Here is a 12,781-nt window from a genome sequence, read left to right on the forward strand (position 1 = left end):
TGTTTAGGGGAGGAGACTGCTAAACATGGTGCTGAAGGACATGTCTAATAAAAACTGGCTACAAGGTGGTGCCAGCAAGCCAAATAAAATATAATAGAAGAGGAGTCGCTGGTCTCGAGGCATGAGCAGTCGCAGTTCAAATCTTGTGAGAGCATGAATAAACACTAAAACCAGCCAACACGGTGAACTTGAACATGGTCCTGACACACGCTGAGGAAGCATGTGAAGTATCTCATTATCAGCTCGAGGGTCCCATATCTTCACTTTTACAGTGAAAGTTTTAATATCCATGAGAAGATATAAGTGTGTGTGTGTGTGTGTGTGTGTGTGTGTGTGTGTGTGTGTGTGTTTGTGTGAGAAGGGCCCTGAGTCTTTCTTCTGATTGATCTTCTGCCGTTTCTTGGGGAAGGTAAAACATCTGATTATAAATGAAGCATCAGAAATGACCCAGCCTACAAATCAGAGTTTCTTGATATAAAGGGAATTTGCTTGTTTGCTAAAGACCCCAGCAGAAATCTCCTCCTCATCATTTTTATATTTCTTTCTTTGAACATTAAATGTCAAAATTACCATTTCCAGAAATACCTAAAATTGTAAATGCAATACCCGTCACTGTGGTTTTCTTTTAAGAAAAGAATAATCGCTCTTGTTTTTATGTGTTGTTACAATAACACTATACATGCATCTGCCCAACACTTCCGAAACTTTATATGACGCACTTACACAAAACAACAAATAGCTCACACCACACATAAACCCTCATGTATACACAAATCATTAGAGCAAACTACCTCCTAAACTTTTGGTTTTTGAAGGGTAAAAGCTCCGTTAGAAGAAGTAGCTGGGTAATAAATGAACAGAAGTATATAATTTGCTGATAATGCTCGAGTAGAAAAAAAAGAAAATGACAGCAATTAACATAATTTCAGCAGGAGTTAACTGTCCAGAACTAACACCGCCAAAGGCAAGCTGGCAGACAGACGGCACGGTGGAGACCCACAGCTTTCACTCTTTGAGTTGGAATATGGATATCTACAGTACAGTGAAGCAGCAAGGAGGCATCGCTGTCTTATCAATCCTCATCGCTGTTACTGAGGATAACATTGTTTACATTTTGTACCTCGAGTAGACATTTTAAGGTTTGGCTTTTTTCCACGCTAAAATGTCCAGAAATTTATACATTAAGTACACAACAACTAGTTGAACCAGCTGCTTGAAAAAACCTCCATTGTTTCTGATGCAATTTCAGATTCATGAGATTTCTTTACTTTTCACTATTTGATCTGAAATTTGGAATAAGTGAAACCTTCTCATACTAATGTCAGTTTTGACTTTTTAATCATTATACTCTTTGCGTGCACCACTTATATCATTTTTTTAAAATATTTTCTTAATTTAAGCTTTTTCTGCTAATTTTTTTTTTACTTTATACTCTCAATGTATTCCTGTAACAAATTAGTCATCTACAGGCTTCACATAAGATTTCATTGTAATTGTCCAATAAGAAAAAAGATTCCTTGAATCTCTTGAATATTTCTCCTGCATGCAGAGTTTTCTCTTTTTCTTTTTGCGCCTGAAAGAGCCGACACTATTCCAGCAGTCGACTGTAAGTGCCCTTATCTGCCGCACTGAGATGGCCTTTCCACTGCCAGGCAGTCAGGCCGAGTGCTGACCTCGGCTAACACTCGTGCTCTCGCCCACTGTGCTAAATGCTACCTGTGGTGTCACATCTGCCCCGGGAAGTGATCCAAAACTGCAGCACCCCGTGTCTCTTATAGGTCCCACAGAATTAGCAGCAATGATCCCAGGAGACTGCCTGCCTGCTTCCCTGCCTATTTCTGCCCTCCCAACACACACACACACACACACACACAGACACACACACACACAAACACACACACACACACACGCTCACACTCACACAGCAGATACCACACACCACACTGAAGATTGCCAGCATGAGGCTGTTTGATTTTGCAGCCACAAAAAACAACTCTTTGTGTGGCTAAATTTATCATCGCTCCTCACGACAGTATTTGTGTCTTTCTCTACAGTTCAATATCTCTTCTCTCTTTTTCTCTCCCAGTGTGTGTGTGTGTGTGTGTGTGTGTGTGTGTGTGTGTGTGCATTGTTCTTTGTCTGTGCCTCTTCCTTCCTTCCAGTGAAGGTGCCGAGGTTACCAAGGCTCATCTGTGGCCCCTTTGTCTCTCATAGAAACGGCAAGGTTTATTAACATAAATTAGAATAGCTCACCAAGAGAGTACCTTGTCGCTACGCGTTACCCACGGCAACCTCTCCTCCACTCTAAATCCACCTGATCGTGTGTGTGTTTGTGTGTGAAATAAAGAAAAGAGATAGAGCAAAAGAGTGAGAGAGAGTGAGTGAGTGTGTGAGTGAGTGAGAGGGAGACGGAGGGAGAGAGAGAGAGCACTCCCTTGCATCTAAATGTGAAACTACTCTGAGACGGGGGAGACACATCCACACCCATCTCTCCCCTGTCCTGATTAAAATAAATGGTGCTATCTGCACTGCATGACTCACTACACCATGGCATTACTATCAGTAATTGAAACATCCAATCACTACTGAGCCATCAGCCTCGCTGCTCTTCTCCATCTGACTTTGTGGCACCTGATTGAACATCCCACTGTATGGGAAGTAATACAGGATATGGCTATGAGTTTGTATGGAGGAGGAGAGAAGAAGAAAAAATACTGCGTCAACGAGGCTGCAATTTTGTGACAAAGTCTGAACATGTACAGTACATACAGTATGTATTTGTGTGTGTGTGTGTGTGTGTGTGTGTGTGTGTGTGTGTGTGTGTGTGTGTGTTCCACCACCATCTCCAGGGAGAAAGAGGCAGCCTCATTGATTGGTGTTGATTCCATCTGGGCAGCGAGCAGCGACTGACAGTGGATCTAAGCTGCTGCGAAAGGCAACCATTAATCTTGGTCCTGTTTAAGCAGCATGTATTAATTTATGTCATTTTTACTAAGTCAGCCAGGGAAGAGCGCTTGCCATTTTATGTTTGACTGTTCATCGAAGTCAGAGGTTGAAGTGGCGATGGTGGTGGTATGTGTGTGTGTGTGTAAGGGGGGGGGGGCTTTTTTTTGTACAACCACAGCACTCTGCCAACACGCCACTTACATCATAGTGGCGGGGTTCCAAAAAAAAACGAGATCCCACACCTCGAATTAAAGGCTATCAGCCAACCATTGCCATCATGGACCAAAAGCAAGTATGAATGTATATATCTCTGATATAATAAAGGGTGGAGGGGAGATTTAACACCATGAAAAACTAGAAAAACATCCAGTATACCTCCACCAAGGCCCAATACTGCCACATTTAAATTCTCTAAATCCAGATTTTTATTTGGATCTGCATCAAATTACTCACATCCATAAATATCACTCCCCTAAACATGTCTGATTCATTTTCAACAAGATCCATGAATTAGTCTCAGAGAAATCAAGAAAATGTTGAAAACATCCTGTCTCAAAATTTCCTGGAGCCACCTCCTGATCCGGATCCACACCAAAATTTAAGAACACAAACGCAGACAGACACATCACCTGCTTGGCGGGGGGTGATGATACACTAGAACTAAACAGCAGTAATATTCAGACGTATACAGTCGAAGCCCTGTGAACGATTCAGTAATAAGATCTGCAGGTGTTTCAATCCAACAATATGAGGATATACGCGTCCACCGCTCCATACTGCGTGAGGCAATTCCACAAGACTGTGGAAAATCCAATCAAATCCAAACAGCTCCAATAAGAAAAACAATGGCCGGGGCAATTGCAACAGCAATAATGTCACCGGAGCTGTTTTGTAGACAGTAAAAGCTGCTCCAGAGACAAACATCTGATAAAAAGAAACTCCACTCTGCCATAGAGCAAATTTCCTCTCTAAAGCAATTTTATATTTGATAAGTGGGAAGGCATTCTTAGTGTAATGGATCTGAATATGATCTCTGTCAGAAAACTAAGAACACAGCCTTGTATAAAAGCCCCGTGCGCAGAATGGCCAGTGCTGCTGCATCAGATAACTAAATTGAGACGTGCAGGACAGAAACTATAGATAGAGACACAATGCATTCATGTTTCATTTGAATAGATGAACTGATAGATCTCTGATTCTCCATCCTTTCTTTTTTTATCTTTTACCTTCCTGCAGTTACCTTTCACCTTCACGGAAATGTGAAAATGTGTTTATGTGCATTTCATTTCATTAAAGGCAACAAACAGACAAACCTAGCGACCTGTCTGTGCTTTCAAACACACACACTCGTATGCACACACACACTCCCTCGCCATACGTCGTCACACAGAATATGACCATTCTACAGCCAGATATGTTATCACGGCTAATTACTACTCCCACCTCAGATATACAGGGCTGTAATTAGCCTCTTAAAACATGATTAACATGTCTCAATTAAGCCAGTCAACATTTGCATAATATATTAGCTGTCCTAATTGCAAGTGAGTTTATATCAGAGGACAGGGAACAGCAAAAAAAACCTTGCTGTTGCTTCTGAAGTACGCTGATAATGCACTGAATATAAATATGAGTAGAGAGGAAACACCAGTGAATAAAAAGGGAACCTGGTCTATTTACGTAAGATATAACTCACTTGACAAGCAAAGATCAGCGCATGCCGAGCCAGACTACTTATAAAAAAACATATTACAAGTTTATTATTTTTATTATTCACTTAGATGAACATTTCTGGTCAGTGGGGGAACGGCCTCCCATAAACTCGGAAATCAAAGCCTGGCGGCGTTTTTCTCAGGAAAAACTTCGCTCATTTCAAAGTTATTTATCTGAAGTTATTTATGAGCGAACAGACACGGTCCTGTTCAGCCTTATTTCCGTGGAAACTAAAACATGGGGGGGGATAAACTGCTGCTTCGGCACTTCCAAGCCGGGGACAGATATACAGTCTCCCAGCTAGCGCGGGGAAAACCAAGGACATAGCCATTAGTTTCAGGACAGCGCCACATTGGAGACTAATGCCTCCATCTGTCACCGGAGATGAGAGGAGGGTAACAAAGAGAGGCAACACTAACCCCTGAACTCATCATGGACAGCCATGTCAATTAAATACTGAAAAACAGCAGCACTGGGAGCCATTGGGACCAGTCTATACACTGCTTCATGGGAACCTGACCAGTACCTACATGAACGTTTAATGGTAATGGTACGGGAAATAAAACACACCCTTACATTTACTCCAAGCGCACTCAGTAGAGCTGAAATTATTATTTGATCATTTTGATAATACATACATTTTTTCAGATATTTTTATATAAAAATATTCTTATAAAATTCCTCTGCTTCTCAGATATTAGGATTTGCTGCTTTTCTGTGTGTTATATGATTGTAAATTAAATATCTTTTGGTTTTGGATGGTTGGTCGGAGACAAAAAAAGACATTTGAAGAAACTATACTATACTATAGAATTAAGAGTATGCATTTAATGATTTAAAGAAGAAATAAGCAGAGCAGTGAATAATGAAAGGAAGAGTTAGTTGTGTAGCACTGCTTTAAATGCTTTGTGCCGATAAAAACGATACTTTACGAGTCCTGACAGGAAGCTTTAAAGTGACCAGAACAAAACTGTGAAAATGTAAAATACGTGTATATGTCTAATTAGCAGCAGACGGAGGATGGTGTGTGTGTGTGTGTGTGTGTGTGTGTGTGCGTGCAAGGTGGTGCAGTTAGCAGGACCAACTGATTCAGCAGGTCTCCGGCTTTGATGAAGTTCAATACATTATCCGTCTGATCACATTAGTCATGCAGGAGCTCTCCATCTGACCCGAGCCTGCATGGGGGTAATGTGAGGCTGTTGACACAGAGTGGCCTGATGAAAAAACAGTCCCAGGCCCGCCGAGAGAGAGAGAGAGAGAGAGAGAGAGAGAGAGAGAGAGAGTAGGCCTGAAATTTGACACCCAGAAACACTGACTTGGTGTCTGGCTTCTCTTACTTAGTCAACCGGTACGTGCCAGCTTCCCTCGTCGTAATGGTTCCACACAAACAAAGACAGCGTCCAGCTCTCTTAACAGGATGTGAAGCTCGCACAGGAAAACTAATTCTAAGTGCTCTCAGGAACTGTAGAAACAATGATGATAGTTTACAAAAAAAAGTAGCGAGGGGGGCCGGTTGACAGAGAGACACTGGCGGCCAAAAGGAACGTCTGCAAGTGGTAACACAAACCTCCGTCCCTGGTTTTCCATAAGCCGGTGTGCGAACCTGAGCCTGTTTAAGCTTGCTAAATACTCTCCCGCCGTGACACCGGCCCGACCCCGGCGCAAATATACAGGGAGTGGGGTGGGGTGGGGTCATCAGTTAAGGCCTGCTCTCTCCGCTTTTGGCATGCACTCTCGGCTTGTTTGTCGGCTGCTTATCAAATGGACACCTTGGCGTCCCGTATTGCCGCTGTCAACACTCACACGCCACCAACATACCACGAGGAGGGGGCACATGCAACACACACACATGAACAGCCACATGCAACAAATGATATACGATGTAAAGACATGTTTCCTCTGCTCAGTAAGAGGTTGAGAAGAAGCAGTCGAGCTGATCTCCTCCTGCTCCTCGCTCTTCCTCTCAGACACTCAGGCTGCAACAATGTAGGAAAAGCAGGGAGAAGCTGACTCTTTGTAAAGAATATAAAAAAAGACCTGACAAATTACAGGCTGTACTCCACTCGCATACACTGCACTCAGCACATTTGGCTGTAAATGCCATGGTGAAGGTTTGAGTCATTTTCTCTGTCACTGCAGTGAAAGGATTTTCAGTTTCATCTGCACAAACCTCCGATGGGCGAAGATGAGCCGCAGCTCAGCTCTTCAGACGCAGACAGAGAGGACAGAGCCATTAAGTCCTCTCTCACAAATAGTTTGGGTTATTCTTAACTTTTAAACGCTTCTCTGTCTTCATAGAAACACTGCCGTCATTTGCAGCTTGCTGGAGAAACGCTCAATATGCTTTTTAGTAAAAATAATAAGCTGGTTCAATACATTACAAAGAGAAACTGTGTTGAAATATGTTTATTTCCCAACTTGGTACTCAGCAGAGAGGAGGGGAGTTTGCAGGCTGAGGGGAGGCTCTCTCTCGTCAGACGCACTCTGAAACCCTGGTTGCCAAGAACGGTGGGAAGAGAGGAGAGGCAGGGGGAAAAGCCAGGAAAAGGTCCAAGTCACTTTGTTCTTCTTTTTGGAAACGAACTCTAGTTGAACCCAGGGAGACGTCAGACAGTTTACAAAGAGCCAGGCATTACTCTTCCACTTTTCACTTTCCAAGCCTTGCAATTTAGAAACAGGGCCCCAACCTACTATACAGCTTCCTCCTTTCAGAACACACTCTTTAACCTTTATGAATCTGGTGAAAATCCCAAAGTATCTGTTTACTTCTCTTCTTTTTTTTTCTCTTCTTTTTTTCTTCAGGAAAATCCTGTGCCAATATCTGACTCACGAGAGCGAAATGTCAAAGAAAAACATTTCACGTTGCATTAAGGAAAATGGTGTTGCCTCGATACAAGCCCGTGTTTATTTCCAACTGTCTACATGGCTGCAACACGAGCAGACAAAGTGACAAGGCTCTCTCAGTAATCTCAGCCCCCTGCTTCAAAGTTGTGTTCACAGATAAGGTTATATTGGATATTTTGTTTTATTTCCTCCCTTCAAAAAGCGGCGCTCTGCCACATCCCTCAGAGAACATCTGCAGGCTTTCATCATGTGAGCCACTGTTCTTTTAATCTGCCGTTAACTGAGTAATAATTCACACATTCCTTTTCACGACTTTGACCCTTGTTGCAAACATAAACAGAAAATCCCTCTGACCTGCCTCTGCATGTAAAACAGCTCACTTAGCAAACACCATCCAACTCGGCCAAGGAAAACAGACTGAGAGAAGGGGGGGTGGACAGCCCCAGCCCTGCGAAAGGCCCAAATGTCGGCATGAAAACACTCCTGTCCAATGACAGCACCTCGTCTGGGGCCGGAGCTGCTCACATGCATGCTGTGTGACTTCTTGTCAAGAAAAACGTGTCGTAAATCAAAGGGGTAAAAAAATTACATTTATATTTCCAGTGACTCGGGAAAGAAAGGTCTAGATGGCCATGACCTGTTTTGGCTTTGCACATTTTTGTTCCCATAAAAACCATTCAATCATTAAATGAAGCTTTTAGATATTCTCATCAGGATCAGTAGTAAGTGTAAAAAGCGAATACAGATAAAGGATAAAACACAACGTACCTGTTTTCTCTTTTATTTCACACAAGACGTTGAAGAGGGCAGGTTTCATTCTGTGGCAGTTCAGTGCATGTTTCCTACAGAGACGACAGGACATCACTTTCCACATCAATACTCAAACAAGTGGCAACGGCAATAATAAACAAAAGGGGCACCCTGAAATCCCACAAACCCTCATGAAGATTCTGTTTAATTTTCCAGATTTCCCCATGCTGTCAGAGGCAGGTTATTTCCCCAAGAGCCAAGGCTCAGACAAACTGATGTTAATGTTCAGATTGAATCTTTAAATTCAGTGATTGTACACAATGTGAGACTTTTTCTGACAACAAAATACACCTGCATGCCTTTAATGAACTTTGCATCATATTCTGGGTTAGTATTAATAGTGCAGACGGTTACAACTGTACAGAAGAGGATCTGCAACATGTTCCTGTGGTATAAGATTACAATGTAAGCTCCTCTGTGAGAGGGAATGAAACTGAGGTGCCAACTGCTCCAAAGAGAACCTCTACATGGATCATCTTCAATTTAAATCGGCATGCATCAATTATTACTTTTGATTAAACATATTAAAGTTGTTTCTAATAATGAAATCTGAAGTTTTATTCATTTTCAATTTCATTTGGAGGCAGATTGTGTTTTTATCTCCCCTCTCTCTCCATCCCCAACAACACTGCCTGACATTTCCTCTCTTATTGACAAGTGTTTGTCATATATATATATATGTGTGTGTGTGTGTGTGTGTGTGTGTGTGTGTGTGTGTGTGTGTGTGTGTGTGTGTGTGTGTGTGTGTGATGTGTGTGTAGCCTCACCTCGCCTGCGCTTCGTCTAAGCTTTGGTCTGTGATAGTCATGATTTGCTGTAATATGTCTCCGATGTCCTGCTTCCTTCCGTCCCCGTCCGTCCCCGCCGTGCCATCCTGCATATGCTGCGCCAGGCCAGGGTGTCCGGCCATGCCTACCCCGTGGGAGTGCATCAACCGCGGCTGCTCGTCCATCCTTGATCGCGGTCCCTGCTGCCTTTGCCTCCAACTTTTTTTTTTTACGATTATTATTATTTAATTTAAATATCAAGAAGGGTTAAAAAAAATTAAAAAAATATCCTCGGAAATTCCTGTGGATTCCTCTGCGTCTCTCTCAGCCCCGGCACTCCTCCTTCTTCCTTGGTAAGCTTTTCTGGATTTGGGAGGAGGGAGACTGACAATCCCTCTCCCAGCTCTCTCTCTCTCTCTCTCTCTCGGTGTCTCTCCCAGCTGGTTGAGGTGAAATCTGATCTGAATCGCTGCTTTTGGCTGTGGCCACTCCTGCGCCGCTACTGTAGGCAAGACAAGCAGAAGAGCAGGGTTTGAAAATTAAAGGCTCCTAATCTGATTAAAAGTGGAGCGCGTTGTGTTCCCCCCGATGTACGCGGATCGCTTTTACGCGCTAAAATACGCGCCCGGAGGCTCAAGTTGCCGGTGAAGGTTTTGGATAGAAAGTCACCAGCAACTGTTATTGTTTCGCTTATGTCTGGTAACTGACTCATAATCAGAGTATGGATGGGGGGAAAAGCCTCCGCCCCTCGAGCCACGATTGGAGAAGAAGGAGCGCGCAAGTCCCACCTCGGTCCTCTCCGCAAACGTCAATCATCCTGCTCGGGAAGGTGGGACACTATAATAAACATAAAGAGATGGTGACCGGGCCGGGTGGCAATGCAGTGATGGATAGAGACTGAATATGTAGCCTAATAAATAATTGTGAGTGGCAGCGGAACTCTAACCCTACAGGACAGCGTGGTGGTGCTTGGAAAAAGACACTCTGTCACCCACACCATATATTTCCCTGCTGAATATTTACATCCATGTAATCAGTCAAAGGAATAAATAAATCAAGATGAATTTATTAGAACATGCAGGGGTTTGTGGGAAGATTTTTTTTTAGAAGCCTTGTGTTGTACAGCACAACCACAGCAGTCATACATGCTCTAGTGCCTCAGCCTTGTATTTAAATCATTAATTTTCTATTAGGTTTGGATTGATTAAAGGGGAATCACACCAATTTTACACTCGTCTGGTCACAGGTCTTGGGAAGCATGACTGCAAACATTAAAAATGCTGGGAAAAGCGTTTTTTGGCACCAGAGGAGCCAAGGGTTGGTTTGGTGTGGATACCCTACCTGAGCCCGTCGGCACCTGCTGGTTCAGACAAAGATTTTCAGATGATATAAAGGTTTGGGTCAGTTTCAGTCACGTTGGCTGAGCTGTATTTGACAATTTACACTGCACGCCCCTGAAATCAGGGGAAATTTAAGGCTCGGTCAGGTTAAAAAAATAAATGGTTTGGTTTGTTTTCTCTCGAGCTCTGTCCGATTCAGACAAAAAATTGTGGCCTGAGCTGAACTCTATTTGAGTTTGACGGAGAAATGGGTTTAGGACCTGGTCACACATACAGGATGTGAATGCTTCAGTGGCGAACTTCTCGCCTTGCATTCACTTCAAGTCTATGAGAGCGAGGGGGGAATAAAACATTCACTTTGACATGCAAAACTTCTTTTCACATTTACATATGTGCAACAGAGCCCATAGAAAAAAGTGTTTAACAGACCTCTGTAGCCTGATCCTCATCTCCACTTCAGGCACAGAATGTATCTTTTGCTATGTTGCATGGACTCTGATCCTTTTTTAATATAATTATTTGTTGCAGGTGGGGAAAAGTGTAGATTATCTTTCCATTGTTGAGTAATTCTTTAAGCAAAAAGCTAAGATGTACCTGTTCTACTATTTCAAAAGTAAATATTTTTGAGGTTTTCTTGGTCTTTGAAGGAATTAGAATGAATATCTGAGTGTCACTTGGGCTTCTGGGAATTTTTATATGTATTTTTTTTTTTTCTATCATTTGGACCAAATGACTAATCATTTAATCAAAAACTAATCAGCAGATTAATTGATATTGAAAACATTATTTATTTGTAGCACTATATAATGATAATCTACCATAAACATTTAACACTTGTAAAAAAAACAAGTAACATAATGGATGTGCTGCAGTTCTGTCTCTTTGAGTCTGCTCTGTGCTAAATCCAAACGCTTCCTTCCCTCCTTTTACTGGCCGGACAGAAATCGATCAGTCAGTTTTCTCATTATGTGCTGAATAGGGAGGTAGGGCAGTAATTGTCATGAGGGGCAGGGTGAGGTTGAGGGTAGTGGCTGTGATAATGTCTGAAACTCAGGAGCTGCAAGACTGCACAGCACAGCCCTGAAATGAAAGTCTGCAGTCCGACAGCCATCCTGCTTTATTTTATTCCCCTTTTAACTGGGAGATAATGACGGAGGATTATCTTTGTGTTGTAGACCTGACAAAGAAGGTGACGATTCAGCTGTAAACATGCCTGAGTAAAAAACATCAGCAGACATGACATTTTCCCTTTCTTTTGTTATCCAATCGTTTGTCTCCTGAACAGTGAGAATAAAACTACATTCTAATTTGAGGTTGACTCTTCTAGATCTAAACCTCCCACACATCGATCTTCTTATTGTCTGATTTAAAAAGAGCATGTCCTATTTGCTCCAAGTTCAAATGTATTTAACTGTTAACCAATAGACAGGAATGACCTTATTGCTTGGGTATTTTAGGGAAAGTGAACTCTGACTAGAATAAACGAGACCTTGTTTGTGGCACTGATTGCTGCAGAAAAAGCAACATTTGCAGTCTCAATGAAAGAGAGGGGGAAATAATGTAAAATCATATTTTCCCTCTTCTACAAGTTGTTGCAGCATAAATAAACTCACAAAAAGAATAAGTGGGATTTGATTATAATTGCAAATTAAAAATATTCTTATAAATAGCCCATGTTTTTCTCCCGAAGTTGCAGAGTTGTTTTTCAGAGATTTGAAATGTTAATGCCAAACACGTCAGTATATTCCCAACAGAAATGTGAACTAGTTGAATTTGTTGAGTTGAGATGTGTTTACCATCATCCAGTGAGGCTGCTCTGAAAAATATGGAAGTAGACCTTAATCACAGCAGTGTAAGCTCTCATGCAAGGTGAGATAGACTGTAACAGACTGTAAACTTAATATTACAAGCAGAATATACACATCTGATAAATGGTTTATAAGACACTATAACGTTCTTTAATGAAGCTGTGAGGTAATAATATTTTATGTTTAGATTATTTTGTGTTCTTCATAATTGTCGGAGATATTGATTGGCGTTCGCAACAGCCATTGGTGCAGAATGTGCGTCACATGCCAACACCACAGTTGACAGTAACTAGCAGCTCAACATAGAAAGTCACGCTGTCTGTTGTCGCCGACTTCTCACCACCACCGCCGCCTACGCCTGCGGATTCATCGGATGAATTGGTCAGCGTAACTGGCAGAATTTATGGTCGTTCCTTGGTTGAGAAAGCATTATCGCTGGTAGCAAAATTAGTTAATGCCCCTGAGTGCAGGGCGAGTCATCAAACATGTGAAACTGTTGTACAGGGACAGGGATTTTTCTGTAAAATCACCAAGATGGTTGTTTAGAATAAAA

At 42.2% G+C, this 12,781-nt stretch overlaps 1 protein-coding gene across 4 annotated transcripts in view; it reads right to left on the reverse strand.

Annotated features, from left to right (window-relative positions):
• pbx1a (pre-B-cell leukemia homeobox 1a) overlaps nt 1-9,520 on the reverse strand; it is a 44,540-nt gene extending 35,020 nt beyond the window's left edge. For 3 of the 4 annotated variants that reach the window (XM_020103987.2, XM_020103970.2, XM_020103979.2), the window contains exons 1-2: nt 9,081-9,520; nt 8,272-8,345 (exon numbers count right to left, since the gene is read on the reverse strand). In XM_020103987.2, coding sequence (XP_019959546.1) covers nt 8,272-8,345; nt 9,081-9,265 — 259 coding nt within the window. In that variant the 5' untranslated portion in view covers nt 9,266-9,520. Of the gene's footprint in view, nt 1-5,996; nt 6,136-8,271; nt 8,346-9,080 lie in introns of those variants that run through there. The other variant, XM_020103993.2, reaches the window with a different exon arrangement.
• Nucleotides 9,521-12,781: the final 3,261 nt, after the last annotated feature.

The sequence above is a fragment of the Paralichthys olivaceus genome, chromosome 16 (genome assembly GCF_024713975.1).
Source record: "Paralichthys olivaceus isolate ysfri-2021 chromosome 16, ASM2471397v2, whole genome shotgun sequence".
NCBI lineage: Eukaryota > Metazoa > Chordata > Actinopteri > Pleuronectiformes > Paralichthyidae > Paralichthys > Paralichthys olivaceus.